The 25,191-nt window shown below is 38.9% G+C and overlaps 1 protein-coding gene across 1 annotated transcript in view; it reads right to left on the bottom strand.

Annotated features, from left to right (window-relative positions):
- Gpc4 (glypican 4) overlaps positions 1–25,191 on the bottom strand; it is a 110,183-nt gene that overhangs the window by 13,124 nt on the left and 71,868 nt on the right. The window contains exons 3-4 of the mRNA XM_028764987.1: positions 23,958–24,116; positions 7,732–8,123 (exon numbers count right to left, since the gene is read on the bottom strand). Coding sequence (XP_028620820.1) covers positions 7,732–8,123; positions 23,958–24,116 — 551 coding nt within the window. The remainder of the gene's footprint in view (positions 1–7,731; positions 8,124–23,957; positions 24,117–25,191) is intronic.

The raw sequence follows: 25,191 nt of genomic DNA, 5'->3' as shown, positions 1-25,191 counted from the left end.
TCTGCAACATCCCCACTGTTTGGGGCTATAGCAAATGGAACTGCAGAGGACTTCTTCGTAAAAGGCAAAGTAGTAGTTAAAAAGCCAAAGGTGTATCAATCAACACAGTAAAGCAAAGGGCAAATACTAGTGTGCGTATAGTGGTGTACTGGAAATTCTCTTTTGGAGTCTCTGGCAAAAGCCCCAAAGCCCTGTTGATCCAGTGATCGTTCTTGCTGCCTGTTACATGGTAACAGCCCATGCACTGCAGGGTGCTTCTCCACAAGGTTCCAATGGGATCTCTACACGCCTGGGTAGGAATGAAAGGTTGGCTCTTTCTCATCCATAAGCAAACATACAGTTGTAATACCATAATTCGTTTTGGGATCAGGCTGGCCTTGAACTCAAGAGATACATCTGTCTCTGCTGGGATTAAAGCTGTGTGCCACCACACCTGGCTGGGGTATCTTTTTAAAAAGGGAAAATCAAGTTCATTTATATTCTATTCCCTGGTGATCATCAAAAAGAAAGTCAATACTGCCTTCATTCTCTCTAAAACTCACTTACTGAAATATTTTACTTTAGAAGTCCCAAAAGCAAGTAGCAGATCATGCCATGCAGGGAATAATTAAAAGAGCAATATGCTCCAAGGTCTCCATTCCATCCTCAGCTATGTACTTTCCTCTGTGGCACAGAACGCTACTTAAAATGTTCAATCTGACTGGGACTTTGGGGCACAGCTCTCGACTAATAACTGTTATGTTTTTCTTTCATTCAGAAAGGTCTGCCGAGCCCAGATGTGAATCACTTCCCAAATCCTTAGGACTGGGATAAGAGTAGGGGTGGACATTTAGGATTATATTTCAGAATATGTCATAATTTTTAGACTTCTCTTACATGTTTCTCACAGCTTCTGAAGACAGAACAGAAATGAATATGAACACGAACACACACACACACACACACACACACACACAATTTTCTCCCTTCTCCCTTTGAACAAAAAATTATGGATTAAAGCATTCACAGAGAACATGCTTGCTTAGCTTTTTTTTATACTTGTGTGTGTGTGTGGGGGGGAGGGCTTCTTTCTGAAAGTGGCAGAGCTAAAAGCTGAGCTTCAGACCCCAAATAGTCAGGGATTCTACAGTACATGCACTCAACTTCTTTGATGTCTAACATTTTTGTCAGTGTTGAGGATCAAATCTAGGTCTCACACATGCCAGGAAAGTACTATGTGCCCCAGATGCTTTGGTGAATACCTACACAACTTCTTTGGAATCAAAGCCTATATAGGAAGCCTGAGGGCAGCACAGGGCCTCTCGGACTTCACACCCTTTCAGCCCAGTAAATGAACACTTAGCTATAGGGCTGGATGCTTTCTAGTGATAAGGTGTAGTTTTTCATGTTTACTGGCAAAATGAATGAGATTTTATGTTAGGGGGCAATTCAGGACACGGCTACATGGAGCAATGCATTATAGATACTGGAAGGAGAGGACATATTGTTTAGTAAAATAATAATGACTTACTGAGTGCCAGCACCATGCCTTGAAAACTGCTCAAGCTGCTAAAGGGGTGAGAAAAGAGATATAATTACAGTGTATTACTCACCATCTCTGCTCACAAAGAGTTCAAAGGCTCAAGAAATCACCACCGGACATAGTAGACAGGCATTCCCTTAGCTTGGGGGTGGGGGAGGGGGAGATGCATTGCAGCTGAGTGGCAGAACACTTGCTTGGCAAGCATAAGGCCCTGGGTTTCATCCCTAGTACCACAAAAAGCTCCCCCTTTAAGCAAACAAGCCAGAAAACAACTCATATTTTTACCTATGTTCTAAAAACTTTTAAGGAACTTCAGTGAAATGTAGCAGAAGTAATGAATTCCTACCAGAAAGTACAAGGTTTATAGGAGGAAAAGATTTATAGAAAGAAGAAGGGATGACATTATTTATGGAAAGATGAGAACATGTATTCACTTTTGCTAAAGAGGGTACAGCTTCTGGACTGAGCATTTCTGTACTAACTCAAACACCAAAATCAATCTGAATGATTGACCCATAATCCCAATACACGAATACCCAATTTCTAAGACACTTAAAACTCTTTACAACTGACTAATCATTTTTCCTAATATTAGGACAACTCTAGAAAGCTACTCAGAATGTACCATAGTAAGAGTCACTGGGAAGACATTCATCTACCTTTTAGCTTCTTTTAAAAAGTATTCATTGTGGACTGGGAATGTAACTTGATGATAGGGAGAATGAGGAGGGGAAGAGAAGAAAGAAGAGAGAAAGGAAGGAGAGGAAGAGGAGGGGGGCAATGGCAGCAACCCCCTCCTCTTGGCCTTTCTGAGCAAGTACCATGACATCTGTATGCCATATCTGCTATTAAAAGCCTTTATAGAAAAGTCTCCTTGTCAAAGCCTCTTTAAAAAAAAAAAAAATCGATGGAGCCTTTCTACCAAATAACCTGCATATTCAAGCCCCACATTAAAAACTCCAGCCTACAAAAAGAAAAATGCTGGAGCAGAACTCTCCCCACAGCCTGGATTTTATTTCAGAAATTCACAAGGAGCTGTAAGGCACAGTGACGGCAGTTGGCATGCTACGCCCAAGTTAGAATCACATTACCTTGTAGTTTATTCCAGCTCTGAACAGGCATGTGTCACTGCACACTGCCCCCCTCCGCTGCATTTTTTTTTACACAACCACTCACACCAAACAAACTTAAAAGGTCTAGATTTTCATCTGTTGCCTGGTAACACAAGCATTCAATAAAAACAACAGGAAATATTTCACCAAATTATGGTAAGAGAAAGAGATAGGGAGCCCACACTTGGCGTGGGATGTGATGAGTTTATTCAGCAATTTCCTAAGTCATCTCAAATTCAGTACGCTCGCGTGCATGCATGCACACACACACACACACACACACACACACACACACACACACCAAGAGATATGAGACATTCCTCGCTATTGATCTGATAAGAAAAACTTGAAAGCATAGTATATAGAATAGCTCCCATTCACTCAAGAATACTTGTGGGCACATTGTAGAAGCTGTACAAATACTCAAAACTCTTATTTTTGTCTGAAATCACTAGACTCAGTTATTCTCCCATAAAATGAAAATGATTATATTAACTCTCTTGAAGACTGTACATTTTTTCTACTTTGCAGTATTTGTTTTTAATTTTTTTTCATTGTATATATTCATTGTATGTGGTACTGTTACATAAGGATGTTTTCATACAAGTACATTGAGCATGACTTCCCACACCCCACTATGCCCCCTTTCTCTCTCTTTTCCCTCCCATTAGTCTTCTTTTGTGTCCTGGACAGTTTCTCTTCGGCTTTTATATCATAGCTGATATATCTATATAAAATTTAGAAACCATAAAGTAAGTATCCAGTATTTGTTGTCTTGAGATTGGTTTAATTCACTTAATATAATCAGGATGTTTGCAACTTCCACTTATTGAGTCTCTTGGTACACCAACTTATCCCTATCCTCACCATAGCTTGAGTTCTACCATGTCCTTTGCAAGTCTAGCCTTTACATCTAAGTGAAAAATACTACTAAGAGTAGAATAGAAGTTTATACTTGGTTTCTTAAAAGCGTATTTGCATTTATAATGGTGTGGGAAAAATAAAAATTATATACAAGATATAAAATATTAAAAAAGCATATTTACATTTATAATGGTGTGGGGAAATATATAAAAAAAATTGGTGTAGTACTTGGAATTGTTGGAGACTAAAGGGAAGTAAAGAGGAATCCAAAGAAATTGTTTTCAAGGCAGGATGGTCATTCATACATCTTGATGGTAAAGCACCATTTTCTAATTATAGTCCCTGTAGTTTGGCATACGGGTGTAGACACAGACCCATTATGTCAGTGTTAATTGAAACCATGAGAATGTATCTCTTTGGCAGAAGAGCTATTAATTTTCATGATGCATGTAACCACTTGTGCATTTCTTAAGCACAATAGACTCCATCCTCCCAGGCAAAACTGCTGCTACAAGCAGGTAAGTAAGAAATGCATCATGAACCATGACAGATAACGATGGAATAAGTAATACAAAGATGTGTAGCAGCAGGATCCTCTTGAACCATCTGTTACTAATTAAGTTGGAATCCTAAGGCTCCAACCAGTGTGCTAAACTGCTGGGTCCAGCAAATGTGAAGCCCAGCAACTACTTCAACCAAGTAGTGCCCTTCTATGGAAGGAAGGAAAGCTTGCTGGTGCCAATGGCCCTATCAAAGGCGTTATGTTGATCGAATCATTATTCACCTTGGAAGTGAAAAAGGAAGCCGGAAATACAGGGTGTCATCCATTTAGAAAGAGAAAGAGACTACTATCTCTTAGTTAAGTATTCAGCAAGTAGCCTCAAAGTCAGGATGCTTTTCCAGTTTGCCTTTAAACATCTCTTTGTAGCCAAGTGGTTTGGGTCTCCTCAATTGGCAAATATATTTACTACTCTAAAAGACCTTTTTCAGGCTAGAGGGCATTAATTTGTTAATATGTTAAATTGTTCTTCCAAAGAAAATGTACTAGGGCAAGAATTAGCAGGTGAAGAAACCCATAGATGTGAAAAATTGCTCAATATATAAACTGGTAGAGAATCTGAATGATAAGTTTATCATATGGATTTTGTACTTGCTCAATTTGAAATACATTTGACAGCTCATTCACATCTCCCACATAGTAAAAGTTTAATTATTTACATTCCAAAAATAATAAAACAATAAATATTTTCCCAAATATACAAATATGCCTGGCATGCTGCTACATAGGGACATCTTACATAAAATGTCTTATTTTGGCATCTTCAAAAACTGATTTAATGGGCTGGAGAGATGGCTCAGCGGTTAAGAGCACTGACTGCTCTTCCGGAGGTCCTGAGTTCAAATCCCAGCAACCACATGATGGCTCACAACCATCCATAATGAGATTGGATACCCTCTTCTGGCGTGTCTGAAGACAGCTACAGTGTACTCATAAATAAAACAAATAAATAAATCTTTAAAAAAAAAAAAAAAAAAAAAAACTGATTTAATGTCTATGTATTTTGATACTGTCTTATTAAAGTAATATAAGCAAACTTTTTTAAAATTTTGACTTCAAATCAGTCCTAAAGTCCAGAAGTTATTCAATATTGAAGCCAAAAGAGTCCTATTATTATTGTTGTTATTATTATTCTATTATTATTAGTATTTTCCAACTGTAAATATATTATTTAACATAGCCTGATGATATTATTTTTAGCCAAGTAACTGGCAAAAAAAACCTTTGCCCTGTTTAAGTTAGATGACATATCTTGTATTCTCTGTATTTCCATAAAACTATGAACTATCTTTTAAGCAGTCACAAGCACAAAATGAATACAGAACAAAGCTCAATTCTGAAACAAAAATGTTTAAGAAGTTATGTTAAAAAGCAGCTTTTCTTCTTCCCCTAAACTAACGGTACTATATTTGGTTAAAGAGAGCACTTTTCAAACATTTACATAGGGATATACATCCCTTGTTTTTCTCTGCATACTTGTGTATATAGCACACAGGTGCATGTGTATAAATGGGCATTTACACCACACACTGGCTCCTTCTACCTCATTCATCTTAGAATGAACATAAGACACTGTTAAAAGTGAGTAAATATGTTGGTGAACTGCTATGCCAGAAACACGGGCCTCAAAGAACTGTATACTATGGACTGCTTCTAGACTGGCACCAAGATTTAAATGACTGCTGGGGTTGACAGAAGTACAGCACTGAGATTACTTTTCTGACTACACCAATCGTCTCACTTACCCTGCCCTAGGTTTATATGCCTCACCAAAAATTTGCCAATGACAATGAAAGTAGGAGAAGATGAACAAAAATATTTTACAAAGGAATTCCTAACAATTTACAACCTGGAGAGAATCAATACGTAAATACATCCATTTTTCTAATCCCAATCTATCAGCACCTATTTTCTGGAGTATCCCAGTCTCCAGACTTACTTGCTTCACTCTGATAAACATAGGCTTCCCCTCTCTGACTAAGGTGACAGTACATTCTGTGCAGTTAGTTGTTCATTAACTATAGCGGTCCCTGTTGCCTGGTTATGTTTGTTAATAAGCATCTGTTGGTTTAGACAGTAAGTGCCTTCGTTTGGATAATAAATTACATGGCCATCCTACCTGTAGATGAACTCTGTGACAGTCAATCTGGTGGGTATTTTGGGATCTATAATACTGTTCAGTATTTACGTTGTCCTTTTGTCAATCACCAAAACAACTAAAGGACAAAAGCCACTATCTGTGTATACAGGATTTTGAACAGTGGCTTACACATTGGCCATCCACTTTTGAGCCTAAGGTAAGAGCCCTAAGGGCAATCTGACAAAGATAACTTTGCTCCAATATGTAGGTTTCTTCCCTGATATTAAGTCATAAAAGATCTCTAGCTAGGTTTCTATTGCTATGGTAAAAACATAACTAAAAGCAACCTGGGAAGGTCTGCCTTACATACCCTGGGTCACAGTCCACACAGAGAAGCCATGGAAGACTACTACTGCCTTACTGGCTTGCTATCCATAGTTTGCTCACTCTGCTTTCTTATACCAACCAGGACTACCTGCCCAGAGGCAGAAGCACCCAAGGTGAGCTGGGCCTTCCAACATCAGTCATTAAGCTCTGAACACTCAACACCTTCTCCAGCCCCAAATTCCAAAATGCTTTACATAAGGGTAGTAGCACAAGGTCCTTCAAAAGTTTTCAGGGGCTTAAGGGTACAGCTCAACGGTAAAACACTGGCTAAACATCTGTAATGCCTTGGAGTTCCATTCCCAGTACTACAGAAAAAAAAAAGTTGGCAATCTCACAGAAGGGTGAACCATTTGCACTTTGACACCTTACTCAAAAACCTCCTTGAGGAAATGTAGGAGAGCAAAGCTTGTCTGTGGCAGTTAAGGTACAGATGGCTCAGTCTTATACACACCGATACAAAAGAGTCCTTGTCCTTTGTTTCACCTCATAGACGCTCAAGTCCCTTCTAAGGTAGCTCCATGGAACACAGTCTGAAAGATTCTGGCCTAATTAAACTCTTTTAGTTTACCAGAGGTTCATTTTATCACATATCACAATAGTATTGTCTACACTGATAATCCTATAAGCAAAGTCACGATCAAAACCTGACTAGTACACAGTATTGTTATGAAATCTCTGAGTACATTATAATAAGGAAACAGATGCTCATGGATACTGATGGTTTCCTAGTCTACCTACAACTAGTGAGCTCAAACATAGTCATTTGAAATAACTAAGCATGGATGGATGGAACCTTTGTGTAAAACACACACACACACACACACACACACACACACACACACACAGTGGGGGGAAGGAGAGAGGGAGGGAAATTCTTGCAAGAGAAAAAAACTAACAGATGGAGGCTAATTTCTTAAGATCATTTTTAAAATTAAGATTTTAGAGTCAATGTACATCCTACTTAAGAATGGCTACCACGGAAACTACAGAAAATAAGAATGATATATAAAGATGCTCCTCCTAGCACTGGTGAATAATTCTAAACAACACATGCCTGCGGACACAGTGTGGGAGGTGAAAGACCAAGAAAAGATTGTTATTGAGCCAATGGAACACTAATGACTTGTTTTTGAACCTTTCTCCAACCTTCTTTTGAAACCAAACCAACCAAAAAAATCAAAACACAGAATACATACAGAGAACTTACCACAGAGACTTTGCTTACTACATCCCTTGCAACTGCTAAGCCTTGAGCGAAGGTCCTCGCTGCAACAAATGCACGGGTAACCTGGAGCTTCAGTTTCCGAGGGACGTCTCCAAACGGCTTCAGCTGCTCAGTATATTTGCTCACACATTCCAGGTACTCATCTGTAAAATGGTACTGGGAGTTCACCAGGCGGAACATGCGCTCCAGAAGGCGAGCCCAGAAGTCATTTAACATTTCTTCCAGGTTCACGTTTCCCGCCACATAGTAGCGCTTCAACTCTACGAAGAGATCTTTAAATAGCTCTGAATTTTGCATGTATAAGTGGCCATATGTCTTCACAAACATATCATTCAGGGATTTCTCTGCATTTTCAAGAAGTTCTTTGAAGAATTCTAAAAAGAAAATCCCAAAAAAGGAGAGAGGAAAAACATGAGAAAGGCTGTTTTCTAGTAATTAAATAACTGAATGAGATAAATTAGAAAAAAAATGAAAAACAATTGTGAGATCAAACTGGAAAGCATGTTTGCATATAAAGTACACTTCTGAGGAATTTGCATCTCACATCAATTGTCAATGAAAAGAAATCTCTATCACAAAGTTACTCTTTCATAGATGCCTCCATCCAAGAGAAGAGGTAAGAAAATTTTAAATCAGCAGTTTCTTGGGAATCAGTACAACATTCTGAAATCCTGCAATACACAATGGCAGGCTGGCCATGGTGATGCCTGCCTGTAATGCCAGCACTTGAGCGATAGGAGGATGAGCAGCTCAAGGCCAAGCTCAGATACACAATGGATTTGAGGTTGGACACAAGACTGTCTTCAAATAAACCAATGAACAAACAAGCCAAAAAAAAAATCCCAGCAGCAGCAGCAGCAGCAGCAGCAGCAGCAACAACAACAACTAAAAACAAACAAATAAAACCTAGATAAAAATGAACACAATATGTCTAAAAGATGACGTTTCCTCAGAACATTTTATTTATAAAGCTCTAAACCGGTGGTTTTCAACCTTCCTAATCCTCATGCTGTGGTGACCTCCAACCATAAAATTATTTTTGTTGCTACTTCATAACTAATTTTACTTTTAATTAAAATTTAAATATCTGTGTTTTCTGATGGTCTGAAGCAACTCCTGTGAAAGGGTTGTTTGACACCCCAAGGGTTCTCAACCCACAGGCTGAGAACCACCGCTCTAAACCAAAGTAAATCATGCCTCCTGATTATGACCTAACATTAGGACAGGTGTTTCAAAGACTGTTGTTTTTATCTCATTTCTTCTTTACTTATTTACATGATATACCTGGAAAATGCTTGGGGGCACAAAACCTAATCAAACAGCCCTAGACTCAAGCACGAGCTGCTGAAAATAATTTCTTAAGCATTTTCTCTGTAACATTAATGTGCCTTAGTGGTATCAAACTTGACTTTGGGCTCCTAAAGGATTCACACTGTGACATTATAATGTTCTTTTGAAGATTGCAAAGACAAACTGATAATCGACGCCATCACAGCTCTGATGTATTTGTAAAATGACATAGAAAAATAATTGAAAAATACAAATGACACTATCTGGATTTCGGATTTATACACTAGCCACCCTATACAGTCATAGTCCAAGTGCTAAAGGCTTTAAGTTTTAAGTGAAAATTGTAGCTTAATTTTCTCTTGAAGTTTAAGGAGATAAGAGATTCAGGAGAAGTCCCAGGCTAGCCAGCTTTCACAAACACAGGTATGAACAGGAGATCCTGCAATAAGCGAGAAGGAAGATGAGAACCGACTCCCCAGGTTATCCTCTGACCTTGACACCACACTAAGTCATGTGTGCTTGTACTCATACATGTGTGTGTACATGCAAATGTGTTCACCGGAAGAACTGTTTTTTAAAAAAAAATCTTAAAGAATTTTTTACCTGGTATAAAAATAAATATCCCATGATACTAAATTTAGAAGCAGGAAATATAATGAATAGCAGGGCAAGCTATAAGGATTTGATCCCATGAGAAACTGTGTCTAAGTGAACACGGATCAGAAGGAAAGGTAGAGCCACTTCAAAGGCAGAACACTGGTGAGCTCATCAAAATGTGATAGCACTACAAAAGCGTTCTCTTCCCACGCTGGGAGGACAAATCAGAGGCTGACCGCTAATTCCAAATAGTTTTCAAAACCCTTGGACTAATAAGTACAGCCTTTTGGAAGAAGAAAGACATGTGTGGGTTTTCATACATGCCAAGAGAGTCGATACCAATGCTCTGAGCCCCTAACTCATCAATACTTGCTTCTTTGAGGTTTAGGGATAAGGTCCAACATTCTGTCGGGTTCCAGTTTTTAGACTTTTACTTTTGGGGCTGTTTCTTCTCTCTTGTTCCTAGTTATGGAGTCTTTCACCCTTCTTTCTACTACTTCTAGTCTTTTGTTTCCAGTGTTTTCTTCAGAACCCTTCTGCACAGGAGCCAAATAAAGAAGCCCATGCATCCTCACTGGCCTTTTCACCAATGTTCTCTCCCTTAGAGTGAGAGCAGGGTAGACGAAGAACTACAAGACATGTTTTAGGGTTCTCCAGAGACAGAACCAAAAAAGGGGAGGCTAATTACAGAGGGGATTATTAGACTGGCTCCTACAACCACAGAGACTGCAAAGTCCTGAGATGGTTATCAACACACTGGAGGGCCAGGGAGACCGTAGGCAAGTCCTAAGTCTATGAAGCCCAAAGGGCTAGAAGCCTCCAAGAGTCACTGGTGCCAAGGAAAACTTGATCTTCATAAGCACCAGCAGAGGAAAATACACTGCCTTAAAAAGGCCAAGCAGCAAGAGCTGGGTTCCCCATTTGTGTGTCATTATTCCATCAAGGCCAGCACCTTACTAGATGGTGCTGGCTGCACCAAGGCCAGGGTCTTCTGCTATGCAGTTCACAGGCCCACGTGCCAGTCTTCTCTGGAAAACACCTCCACAGACACATCCAATAGGATGCTTTATCACAACTCTGAGGACATTTTAGCAACCCAAACAAGGCATCATAGGAACATGTGAAAAGAATGCTGTGAGGAATCCATGTTGGGAGGCCTTTTATTGTCTATGACATCCCCTGTTAAGTTCTCCAAGGGTACACCATATCTGGCTGGAGACATGGCTCAGTGATTAAGAGCACTGACTGCTCTTCCAGAGGTCCTGAGTTCGATTCCTAGCAAACCACATGATGGCTCACAATATTTTGTAATGAAATCTGATGCCCTCTTCTGGTGTGTCTGAAGACAACTACAGTGTATTCCTATACATAAAATAAATGAATCTTTAAAAAAAAAGTCTTAGCCCCACCCAGACTCACTGAACCAAAAACTCTAGGTGTTGATCACATAGCCATATGTGACTCTGGTGTGCTGTCAATTCTCTAACTAATGAAAAATGTCTCCATTTCCCTGCTCACTAGCATTTGGTGAGGCAGTACTGCTTTAATGGCAAGGAAGATGGTTTCTTTCCAATGAATTGCCTCTGAAAAATCCTATTACTTTCCTAGAAATGATGTTGTGTGATCTCTTGGGCATAAATTTTCTTATATAGGGTTCTTTCAACTATGTGTTAACATAGATGACTAGTGCGTGCAGCATTTTCCCAATAATTCCAAGTTGGGGAGCTTGAGGGAGCTAAGGAATAGCAAATGACATCTGGTCTGTGTCCTTTCCAGTACCTTCTCACCAGTATCCTTGGTAAACGGTGCTTGTTGATCAGGGGCATGAAATGTGGCAGTGGATTGTGTTCAGACAAGCCCAGTATGCTACACTTGCATACTGGAAAAGGAAAGCCTGGTCACTGAAAACAGTATATAAACCTTATGCCAACCAAAAACTGTTAATACTTCATGACCTAAAAAAAAATTCCAACATCAACAACAGGTCCTTCCTTATATTACACTTATATTACATATTCATAACATTAGTATACACCAGAAGAAACTGGGTGTGAAGAATTGTTTGACTTCTGCCTCATATTTGTTTAATAAGTAAATCTGCATGTTCAGTTGCATTTTTGATCAATAGCACCCACAATCATGATTTTACAGGGTAGGAGACACACAGTGGTCCACTGAGATCAGTTTAATTTACAACTTCTAAAACAGTCAAGACTGATACACTGGGCTTCAGAGTACTGTACACCAAGGACACTTTATGGAGAAAGTTCATCGTTCTGGTTTTTTTGTCTTTGTTTTAGTTTGTTTTGTTTTTAAGACCGAGAGTCTCGCTATGTAGATCAGGCTGACCTCAAAGTCACACAGACCTGATTGCCTCTCTCTTCCAGGTGTTGAGATTAAAGGCGTGCTCAGTGAATTCAGTCATTCTCCTCAGGAGCTAACCATGGATGCAGCTGTCTGTAATACAGCTACACAGAACATAGGAAAATGACCTAATAAAAAGGAAACGGATTTGATGGTGACATATCCCTTTGCCCAGCATTACCACGTGGACTTTACACTGGGTTCGATGACTTAAGATTTTCTTGTAAAATGTAAGCCTCTGTGCACATGTAAGTATGTGTGTGTTTATAGCAGCATGTGTTCTAGGAGATTAGTGCCACATACACGCTCAATCCTAATGTATCTCATTACGCAGAAAATTTATCTTCTTGCCTTTACACATTAAAAGACTCTTTTATGTGGCCATTTAAGTTGCAGATATAAAGACTTTCTGAATAGATATGTGGTTAATAAATGCTTGAGAAGTTCTATAAAACTAATACAACAAGTTAAAACCTTGCAGCTTAATCTCTCCAAATGGCTAAGCAATTTGACAAGTATGTACGCAGTGCCTATTATGGGCTCAAGTCAAAGCACACAGCTTTACTTACCCTGGACCTCAAGCTTTCCTCTGTCCAATCAGACTACAACTCAACTTTCTAGAGGGACGAATTTCCCCTATACAATTTACTTTTACTATACAGCCACTTTCCACTGTGGCTTTATGAGTGCACGAGAGACTTTCAAACATCCATACAATTCTTAATCCTTCATTTCATACAATGAGTTCTTCAATAATTATCTAGTTCACCCTTGAGTCAACCAAACAAATAATTCATGAGACCCAAATTCATTTCTCCTTACATTTACTTGGTTTTGGGGTTTGGCTTAAAAGAATGGCAGATATCATGTAAATTCTAAAATCAGACACAATATCAACCAAATCATAATTTTCATGCATAATTCCATCCTATCTCCACTGCTCCCTACTGTTCTTCCTATGACATGTCCTTCCAGAATAAGGAACAGAGCACACATTAGACTGTCAAGTACAGGGCCACGGCCATCCTTCATAGCCACTTGTAAGTGCTGCAATTCTCACCTCCATCTGTCCCCCACCCATCCTCAACATTATTCTTGTTCCCCGGAGTCAGGGTCAGATCCTAACTGCTGAAGAAGACCTGCCTAGGCCAAGACGCATAACAATCATCCTCCATAATCGTTAATGAAACCAATTATAACACAAGAGTTGGCTAAGGGAACCAGCCAAGGGTAGTGTAAACCAGAGTTCCCACTGATCAGAGGCTGAGTTAATTGGAAGTTAGAGCTCCTATTCAGCAACTGCTTGTACTTGTGTAAAAATACTGCTCAGAGTCTGTTTTAATTCAGTGGAACTATTGGTCTGAAAGAAAGTCAGAGAAGAGGCAGTAACCGAGCCATTTGTGAGGAAGTTTGTTCCTGTGATTTTTCCATTTGGAAGCTTATCCACCATACATGTTAGGAGGATCAAGCAGCTCGAACTCCTTGAGTTCACAATTGGCCACAACTGAGGGGTGAAAATCAGCACTCTATGAACCTAAAGCAGTGTGAATGGTGGGGGAAAGCACGAAAACTCCTATTTAGAAACTACATGTCATGCTTGGGAAGAAAAGAAAAAGAAAAAGAAAAGAAACGCCTAAGTCTTTGATGGCAACTACAAAACAGGCTATTCTCACTGCTAACGCTGGGACAAAGGAATGCTCAGTATACATAGACAGCACTAATAATGCATGGAGTGCTGTGATTGTCACTCCTAGAATTTCTTTCTGTCAACAACATTTTCAAACATCTTTGCAAAGACTGGTTTATGTCCTGTCTAGCAGTGTCAAACAAAATCCATCTGGGGAAACGTAAATGAAGCTAAAGCTGTTGGAGGTCTGCTAAGAACACCTAAAGCCTTATAAAACCTGGAGCTGTTTATCCAAAGGGAAATGCTTAATGGCTCTACCTTCCAATGTTGTGAAATGTCCCAGACATCCATGAGACTAGAAGCAACTCCTGGGTGAAAACTAAGGAACGGAACCTCAGCAACTACAGAGAGAGAGAGTTTGCACTACCTGTAGGTGAGAATGCTACAAGCACTGCACACATGAAAACCTTAAGAATCAGAACTTCTTACTCTCTCCTCCCCTGCACTTTATATGCATACTATCGTATTTATAAGGGGCCTTAGTGGGCCTAAGAATTGAGCTTAGGGCCTGTGAACACTTCTTGATTGTAAAATTCAATTATTCATCGTGTTAAAAGGACTGATTTAACATGAGAAAAACTTGAATGAAAAGCCAAGCCTTTCCTATAAACATATTCTATGTAAATATCTCACTTTTTTAAAAAGAACATCATGCACTTCTGGAATTTCTATCGCCAGCCGCTTGTCTTGTATCAAATAAACATTCAAAATTCTTGAAAAGGGTCAAGGGAGCTCTGGTTGTGCTATTAAACACCATTAGTTCCTTCTATATAAACAATCGACTGGGTATTGATGAATGAGATAGATGTATTCTAGAATGAACCCATGACCCTGAGAGACTGGACGCCCTTTCTATTTAATCCATTTGTTTGGTGCCATAAATCACCTCCTTGCGTTTACACTATGAGGAAGCTGTCTTTACATATAAGGATTAATTTCTCCTTCATTATAAATGCTGCATCTCACAACCTTAGTGTCACTTGCCAACACTAAGTTATCCCAGCACCAAAATTCTTGAGAAGCCTTCGTAAGTGCTACAACTCATCCTTTTTCTGGTAGACAAACTGAAGGAGTCATACTCTATCCAGTCTTTCACTGCAAGCAAGTATGTAATGAAGAACAGCTAAGATGAGCATCTACGAATGGAGGGAGAAGGAGAAACAGAAAGCATTTTCCTGATGATGTGAACTGCTGGCTTTTTGACTATCTCCTATACCTCATCGTTCTGGTAGTCTGAAAGTGTGTAGCAGACACTTTCCTCTGCCATGGCATGTCACTCCTGGAGAGCATGTGAGAGAGCATAGGGGTACTAAAAAGGTCACATACCCAACTCATGTTTAGCAAGAGATAGTAAATTAATAGGCTGCCCTAAGTTGTCAGGCCAACTGCCAGCTATAGTCCTCATTTGGGGCTGTTAGCATCTGAAAGAGTGCTAGGGGGATCCTGCCAAAGGATCTGTCTTTTCTTTCAAAGGTTAAGTTTATTAATAACTTCTCCTAGGGAGAAAATAGAGTATTTACTCTCTTATGGACCTTGATTTTGGCTAAATTGGCCAGTGATTCAGACTTGGTACTATGTACTTAGTACTTCTGCTGGCATTGTTCAGTTTACAGAGCTAGCCACTTGGGACTTAGCATGCTCATCTTTTTTTGTACCTAGTAGACCCCCAGAGAAGGTTTTGGGCATATATAAGTAAGCTAGGAAGCTATAGCAACCACAGCAAGCATTCTAATGTACATTTTGTGCCCATCATTCAGGTTGTCATATGGCTTCACAAACCAACATACATACATGCATACACACACACACACACACACACACACACACACACACACACACACAAAATATGTTCATGATCTCATGTCAAGAAAAAAACAGGGCACCAACTCATTTAGTGATTCTAATTTCTTGTATGTGTGTGTGTATGTGTGTGTGCGCATGCATGTATGTGTGTGCATGTGTTATGTGTTGACACACAAAAAAGGATGAAGTAACTACAGTGGTGATGGTGGAATGTTAATGATCAAAGATGATGTTTTCAATGTCTCTCGATTTTTTCCCCACAAAATTTTCAATGACATTCAATCTTTTTTAATTTATTTTATATATGTACAGTGTCACTGTCTTCAGACATACCCAAAGGGGGCATCAGATACTATTACAGGTGGTTGTGAGCCACCATGTGGTTGCTGGGAATTGAATTCAGGACCTCTGGAAAAACAGTCAAGTGCTCTTAACTGCTGAGCTATCTCTCCAGCCCTGGCAATCAATTTTTTTTTTTGAGTTACATATCATTTCTACAAATTCATGAAGTAAGAGTGATATTTTGATTCACAAATGCATTAGGTAATGATCAACTTGGTGGCATACCTGTTACCTTAAACTTTTGTCAATTCTTTTTGGCAAGTGTATTTAAATTCTTCGCTTCTATTTTGAGATATCCAATACATTACATGGTTGTCTATCTACCTGGCAACAGTACACCAGAGCTTACTTCTCTATGCAACTACAACATGTAACCAATGACCAACCTTTTCCCAATCCTCTTCCCTTCTACTCCTGCCTCTCCATGAATCTACTCTCAAATTCTATGAGTTTTTAAAGACTCATGTAGTACTTTAACGTTGTCACAAATGTTAGGATTTCATTCTTATGGATGAATCATATTCTCTGTGTGTACTTCAAATTGCCTTCTTCCACTCATCAGTTAATAGACAAGTTGATTGTACACTCGGGTCACTGTCAACAGGATGGGCAGTGTGACTTTAAGAGACTGGTTTCATTTCTATTGGTTCTCTGTTCAGCAGTGGAACTGCTAGACCACGTGACAGACCTACTCTATTCCACATTGCTGTGCCACTCTTACAACGCAAGCAACCGTGTACTGGGGTCCCTTCCCCTCATAGTATTGTATGATCAGAAAAACAGTATTCCTTCCTGTCTGCAAAAGGGGGGGTCTTAGTTTCTTTTACTCAGTTGCATCAGTGGAAGCTTCAGTGCACTTTTTTTTTTTTTGCTTTTTCCCAAATTGTCTACAGTGAGTGAACAGTGACAACAAAGAAAAACATCATTTTAAAAATACCAACGAGGGTCTATCTTTTTCACCAAGAAAAGTGCTTCTTTTGCGGAACAGAATGTTTCTCACTGTAGCAATTTGAAAATTATGATAGGTATGTAGAAGGCCCCAATTACCTGTAACTCCACAACTGAAAGAAAGCTCCAGCAGCTTGCTGAATTTCTTTTGTCTTTCCTCCCATGAAAATATATAATAGCACATGACCAAGAGACTAGGGCCTCCACATTTCTGTCATTTAACATTATGTAGTTCACATTTCCTATGTGATTAAAGGGTCTTCAGAGGCATCGTTTTTAAGGTGAACATTTAAATTTTTTGAAGTATTTCTTATTTGAGGTTATAGTGTAATTACATCATTTGCCTCTTTCTTTTCCTCCCTTCAAGCTCCCCCATAGACCCCTCCTTGTTCTCTTTCATATTCATAGGCTCTTTTTTCATTTACTGTTGTTACATGCATTTCATAATGTATACATTCCTAAATATAACCTGCTCAGTCTGTATGTTACTTATACATGTGTTTTCAGGGTTGATCGTTTGCTATTGGATAACCAATTGGTATGCTCTTTCTTGAGGAAGACTATTTCTCCCACATGTAACATTTTGGCTCATTTCCAATATTTTAGTATTCTAATTAATACTGTGATGTGCATCCTATTAACATCTTACATTAATCTTTACGTACTTCTTCCTTTCCTTGGAATACATAGCTAGCAGTCAATTACTAAGTCAAAGAATATGAATATATTTAAGACTTCTAACACATTTCTACATCAATCACCTGAAAGGTGTGCCCATGAATTACACTCGATATTTGAGTCATGTTTAATTCTCAGTTTCCATTGCTTCATTAATTTTCCCAAGAGGGAGGATGATGAAGATGGGCTGGACCAATGCACAAGAATGGCCTAAAGCATGACTAATTTGGGAATTCTCAAGCAACTGGATCCAGTAATAGCTCAAATAAGCTCTTTCTTTACCTGGACAGGCAAACACATGAAAGACCGCTGGGATGAGTGACAACATTTCAAATCCCCGGGCTCCATACATGACAAATAGTGAAGTCAAAGGCTTCTATTTGTCTCCAACCAGATCAGTAACTTCTTCCTGATGCTATACCTTCAAAAAGAAGTTGAAGCTAACTGCAGACCCTCAACTAGCATTGTTCTGGATTCTGCAGGAACTGCACATGCACTTTCAATCCAATGAGATAACTAATGCCACAGCAAATGTTTACACATCAGAAAACAATTCAAAAGGCAGGGACAAAAATCACTAATACCAAAATGTGCTCATTCACATAAAAGCTTCACAGATACATTTTAAAAAGAGTTAGGGGGAGCTGGAGAGAGGGCTCAGCAGTTAAGAGCAGCGGTTGCTCTGCCAGGAGTCCTGAGTTCAAGTGTCAGTGTCAGCACCTACATGGTGACTCACAGCCTCCAGGAGGTCTGATGACTTCTTTTTACCTCCATGGATATCAGGCATGTACCTGATGCAATTTGCATGCAGACACTCATACAAACACATAAAATAAAACTTAACAACTAAATCTTTTTAAAGGGATCAGCAAAACCTCACAGGTCCGTGTCACACGGATGGAAAAGAAAAATGGGAAAAATAGCAGTGCATTCCAAAGAAATCAAAGGCAGTTAGTGTGATCTAGGACAATGCATTTTTAAATAGGCCAGATGGCTTCATGTTTTCCTTTGTACTTTGTGGCTACTCTGCCTGTGAATTGTTGCTCGATACACTGTAATGAGGTTTCAAACAGCAATACTTGTTTTAAAAGTCTTAAAGACTGAAATGTGAAGTAAAGATTAAAAATCAATGTAGGGGATGGAGAAATGGCTCAGCTATTAAGAGTACCCACTGCTCTTGCAGAAGATCAAGTTCAGTTGCCAGCACTCACACGACTTGGCTCCCAACAGCTTCTAATTCTGCCTCCAGAGCATCTAAAGCCCTCGTCTGGCCTCCTTTGGGCACCTGCACTCCTCCTGTACATATACTCATGCATAAACACATACATATACAAATAATTAAAAATAATAAAATAAATCTTTAGAACTTCATGCTAAAGCCAGCAGTGGTTCATGGGCTCCTTTAATCACAGGTGGATCTGTGACTTCAAGACCACCTTGATCTACATAATCAGAGACTTTCTTCAAAAAGCAAAAGCAAACAAAATAAACTGTCTGTGTTTATATTACTATATGCATTTCTAAAATATTCAAAATATGGGTTTTAAGGATTTCATTTCAAACCTAAAAAGAAGGTCTTTATTAATTATGGGTAAGCAACCAACTCTTCTGTCTGATACCAAATTCATGAAGTTAAAGTATAGTTAAGATCAGGGCTAGGAAAATTCTAGAAATTTCAACTACACTAATGGCCATGAAACTCAATTAAATATATCTGTCACTGAAAAGTGAATGGACAGCTCACTTCCACCGAGGTCATTACTTTCAGAGGCCTATGACTGCAAATACCTTCAACCCACTGAGTCTCCACGCTGGTTTTTCTCATTGGCTTAATGAAATAATGGCTGTTATGAATGAACTACAGTGATTAAAACACAGCTTTAGCTAAGACTGAAGAGTGCTTCATGTCATGCCTGTGTGAGATAAGCACAATGAGAGTGGGGGCCTGTGAATGATAGCCAGGCTAGCTTACACAGCCTAGGCTGAGAGATGGGATGGACAATTATGTCTTTTATGTGCATTTTAAGCTAATTTAGAAAATTTCTACTATTATTCAAGTTAACAAGCTCCAGGCTCATGGGAGGGTTTTCAAAGAAAGACCTGGGGAAAGTAGCTGAGGGTTAAGAAATAGAGGGTACCATACAGATGGCTAATTAACATCTTATAAAACCTTTCACTAAAGCAGCTGGTCTAGTCCCATATTTAAAAGATTCACAGAATTTTTAGAATTTGAAAGGGTTTTGAGGGAGCATCTTGATCAACCCCCTCATTTTATGGATGGGAAAACTGAGACCCAGTTAATTGCCCCTGGTCACAGAGGGTCCTGCTGCAGAATCAGGCTGACAATTCGTTGTGTTCTGCCTCCCAAGAAAAGTGGCTTAATTTTCTCCTAAAATGACAAATTAAGAGTTTTCCCAATAGATTAGTATCAGGTGGCATCTAGTTCCTTACGATTTAATGTGCAAAGTATCTAGCAAATAGTTTGATTCAGGGAGCTGTTTAGCAGTAGTGTTTCTTCCTGGTTATTATATCATTTTATTATGTAATCCAGAAACATATTTAACACAGCAGCTTTGATCACCTTAATAACCCATGTTTCTTTTAAAAAAACAATGAGTCTCACAAAATGCCAGACCTTTGGGGATGGGTCTTTATGTTGTAGTCCCCAAACACTGATTATGCCCCACTTCTATTTCTATTCCCCGTGCCAAATAATTCTTCCCAATACCCACTTCACTGACTGATTAGCATATTCATGAGACAACTGCTCCAGCTAATTAGCAGTTTTATTACGGAAAAATTCCCGAGACTGGCCAAGAGGGGGAGCAGCTAGCCCTGTCACTCTAATGCTCTCTCTTGCTCTAGGATCATTTTAAGATAGAGTTGACAAAAAAGCCTGTAGGACAGAAAAATACAGAATTCAGTCCTCACACTCTGAGGCACATATTGAAAGCATAGGAGGCCCAGTGACATGGGCTCAGTAGTTATAAGCTGTGTCTGATCCCTAAAACCCACAGTATAAACAGAGAACTGACTTCTGAAAGGTGATGCCTGACATCAACACATCCTGTGCAATGAACACACCATGTGCTGTTATTATTATTATTATTATTAATAAAAGTTAAATATTTTAAAATAAACCCAAGAAACTGGTTGAATGTACTACATGGAGATGTTGCCAAATGAGGTGTTTTCTACCTAGATCTGAAACATACACGCACAGCTTAGAATGCAGAAATCAACTTATAAACTTTGTATTTACTTGAGACACACAAAACAACAGAAAATGGAAAGTATGGAAGCAAAAAATAAAAAAATAAAAAAACCACCAAACAAAAAACAACCAGCTCCCCTCCCCACCCCACCCCCGCAAATCCTTAGAGAGAAATGAATGGGCAAAAGGATTTGTTCACAATTGATGAGTCCACAATTGCCAGCGCAGGTACTACACCACTCCCTTGCAATGGAGTCAGAATGGACAAAATCTGAGTCGAGTGAGGGTATTTCTAGCCTCATGCATATACCTACATTTTGAGAACACAGAAAGTTGCCAGGGCTCAAAATCATCTCTCTGAGCCTGCATTTTGGGCTAGACACAGCCAGATGTTCTTTGGAAGTTAATGGGCCTATTGCTATGGGTTTTTTTTTGTTTTGTTTGTTTGCTTGTTTGTTTTTGCTATTTGATTTATGTCCTTTTGCTGTTTCCTCACTCTATATCTCCAGGTGGGGGTTGTGGGTAGCTTCGCCATCCTTCTTGGTTCCCCAGCCACCATCTTGTTTCTCTGCCCAATTACCACTTTTCCAGGTACATCAAAGACAGAAGGTTTGTCCTTTTTTTTAACCACTGTTTGAACAATTCTTTGATCAAAACAACCACCTTTGGACTTCTGAGAATTGAAATAACTCTAAAGTGCATTACTCAACATCCTGGATCTTTTAGAAAATATATCTATCAGCCAAACAACGGATGCAGCACCCACTAAAGGATTGCTAATCCAGACAAATGATGTTTTATTATGGAAAATTGTATCAGAAAACTTAAAGAAAATGTGTACAGTATTCTAGCTCTGTTCTGATCTCCAGACCAAACAGATTTCAGGGGCTTACAACAAATTTTAATTGGTACTCATTAACTTTATTGTCTTTGCCACATTTTAAATTAGAATCAGAAGACATACACAGGAGCTTTTTATAATCATTTTTGAGTATGCTTTGGAACTGATAAAGGTACCATTTTAATGTATTTATTGAATGTGAAGAACAATCATTTCTATATTTAAAAAAAACAAGCATATGTTAATACTTGCTGATAAAGAGAACTGTTAAAAAAAAAGCTTTCACCTTGTAATCATGCTATGTAGTATATGGCTGTAAATCCATGGGGAGGGAGGGACAGAACAGCTAAACTAGCAGACCTAAAGGCAGTAACTGTGGGCCCTACTCCAGAGAAAGACATGTGTAACAAGTCTGCAGCCTGAGTTGGGTATGTGTGATACTCTACAACTTTCTCTTTGAGAAGCCCACACCTATGCTCTTGGATGAGTCTTCCTTTTTGATGAGCACCTTTCTCTTTCTCTGAACCCTCAAACGGAAGCTTTATATTAACCCCCAGATGTACTCCATCTAAAAAAGAAACGAGCTAACTTAAGAGAAGACGGGCTTGTGGCTTGGAAACAAGTTTCCCTCCACTGCATCATGCTGTCAACAGGAGCAGGACTTAAGTTTCCTTTCTAATCTGGGTACGAAAGTCCCATGTGGTCATTTTTAAAGCACTCACCTCTCAAATATGCCAGAATCAGGAGATGTTTGCTGTTTCTGGGCATGGAAGTGCACACCTATTCCTCATATTCCCTTAGCCCAATGATTTTCATCAGACTATTAGACCTAGTGCTAGGTATAGCACTGGGAGAGCTAAAGCAAAATCGCATATCACAGGTCTCCCTCTCAAAAAATAAAAAATTAGATGGACTCAGAAGGGACAGGTAATGAGAGCATGAATGAGTCATTGCTTTCATTAGTAAAACTAATGGTGACCTAGAGACAGACAGGTAGGATCTAGCATTGCCAAGAATACCTATCTTCACAAAGTATTAGCATGTGCTATAAAACAGAAAGCGCTAAATATGCCAGGATGGTCGGGTTAATCAAGAGGATATAAAGACACATATATTTAATCTCACTCATCCAGGTAAAGGAGACAGAATTAAGACCATAAAGACTGGATGTGTAGGTCAGTGGTTGAGGCCACGTGTAGCATGTTCAGTGTCCTGGGTTCCTTCCCCAGCCTCAGCATGTAAAAACAAGACCAAATATATATTGCACACCGTGTCCTTGAAACAATGGATAGGATCAGTTGCACACACTATAATATCCAGGCAGTATTTAAGTTCAACTACATTACAAATTAAATGTGTCATAGTTCTAGCCTGGACAGCTTACTAGTACTTATTAAACTGGTTACAAAAAAAAAGTTTCAAATAATAACTCTGAAAATAAATGCCTGAAATATAACCTGTTCTATAGTTGGGGACTGTCTTATCAGCTATATCAAATCTAATTTAGTCTAACTTCTCACCATGGTAACAGCCCTTTGCAGGGAAACTCAAAGACATTTCACATCTAGAAAATTTGCCGTGTACTACTTTACCACGCATAATGTCAAGAAAAGCCTGCTTCAAAGGTACTATGTAATTAGAATGGCCTTTAAAACAAGCACAAAACAAATTGTTCTGATTAAAATCAAGCCTACTTCACAACGATCATAAGTGAGCAACATCACAGAAAGGAATCCTGGGGTGTTTGGGACCACATAGTAGAGTTTGGCATCTGTTATCTGTTGTGCGGATTGAGGTAGGGCTTGAAGTGCCTCTCATCTGCCGACTTCCTCTCGATTAAATGAAGTATACATGTGAGAGGGTTTAGAGTCCTGCTGTGGTTTTCCAGGGAAAGACTACACCAGACCTCAGCTAATAATGATCCCAGAGAGGGAACCAAGCTTAGTGAAGGCTGCAGACTAGTAGCCATTTCCAGGTTATAGGCTGCACAGATGCTCAAAAGCTGAGCACCAATCCTGTTGGTTAGGTGGATTCTAAGGATACTAGTTGACAATCCATTTTGAAATTTAGAATGAAGTCCAGCATCTGTAGAATCTCTCTATTGGGTGAGGGACTTAAAACAGTTTTGAGATGCCTGCTTTTTATTAGGAAGTCTTTTTTTTTCCCCAGTGATTTGCGTCAACAACACTATGAAGCATTCATCCAAAGAAAGAAAAGGAAGGCATTTAAATTAACCCCATCTATTTTTAACTCTCTTTAACCATATTTCCATAATGCCTAGGATACAGATGCCAGTGCAACTTTTTAGCTAACCTGTCCCTAGAAGCCTACTTCAACCACAGCACATCTTGTGAGGAAACTGAAATTCTGAGGAACAGAAGATAACTTGAGAACTGATCATACAAAATAGCTGTCAGTTCTTCCATGTAACTTAGATCACTTACCATCAAACTTCTTGTAACGGGATGCAAAGACGGCTTGCAAATGATTGCACTGTTCACTGACCACGTTTTTGAAATCATCTTTACTTTGCAGGCTGTACTTCTCTTCCATCTCTTGAGAACAACATGTATAATCCTGGGGACAGATCTTCAAATGGTCACCTGGAAGGTAAAAAGGCAATCTATATCACCAATATACATAAGGTTCAAGAGGGAAGGGCTTGATCTCAAATGCATATTCCACTTCATTTAAGCCAGGGATGCTCAAACACTGCACATATTTAAAAGGTTACGTGGCAAAAGGGAAAGGTTTCATGGGTTGATATCTTGTTTTAGTCTGTTTTGTCTTCTTAACTAAAACTTTATTATTAAAAAAGCTTGCAAATAAATAAAACACACAAAGCTAACAAAACTTACCCTCTATACAACTTAATGAACTTATATAGTTAAAATTGGAATTAAAAATGGAAATTGTGGTGCATTGTATTAAAATTTTTTACTTTCAGTATCAAATATATTTATTCTACTTATCAACTAAATTAAGATAAAATAACTAAGAAAGCCACCCCCCCCAAAAAAAAAGAAGTCCAGAAGAGCTTTGTAATCCAGAAGATGCCTTAACCACAGGAAAGCTGGTATGAGGCAGGAAGAACAGCATCATTTGGTAGCAACATAAACCTTTTTCATGAATTCCTTATGATTCTGCATGATACACCGTGTATGTATGTCATACAAACAAGATATTTTTTTAAAGAATGCGAGTTTATATTTCAAGAGAAAGAGAAATATTTATATTTGTGATAACAATCACAAATTAAGTAAATATTTAAGTTCATGTTGTAGTGTAAGAAAGTAACATATAAATTTATATGCATCAGTTCTACTGAGGGAAAGCAAAGAGAGTTTTAAAATTCAAATTTGAAATTAAAGTAGTTTAATTTCAAGGGTTTGCCAGCACAGAGGCAAACTATTCATATTGGAAAATCTGAATCTATGCTAAATCTTGAAGAAGTGATCACAGGCTACTCTCTATGTCAAAGATTTTGTATTGCCACTTTCCAGGCAGGCTATCAGACTATAATCACCTCATGTGTGTGGTAGTCACGTACTCTTCATATTCTCATAGACCAATGGTTTCCAATAAATGTGGTCTTTATGTAGTGATACAGCCCAGAGTTAAGAAAAGTATCAGATGGCTCATTCCATAGGAACCTAGCCCAAAAAGTATCAATGTTCT

Source organism: Grammomys surdaster, unplaced genomic scaffold (genome assembly GCF_004785775.1).
Source record: "Grammomys surdaster isolate TR1022 unplaced genomic scaffold, NIH_TR_1.0 147, whole genome shotgun sequence".
NCBI lineage: Eukaryota > Metazoa > Chordata > Mammalia > Rodentia > Muridae > Grammomys > Grammomys surdaster.
This window is presented reverse-complemented; position numbering and strand designations above follow the sequence as displayed.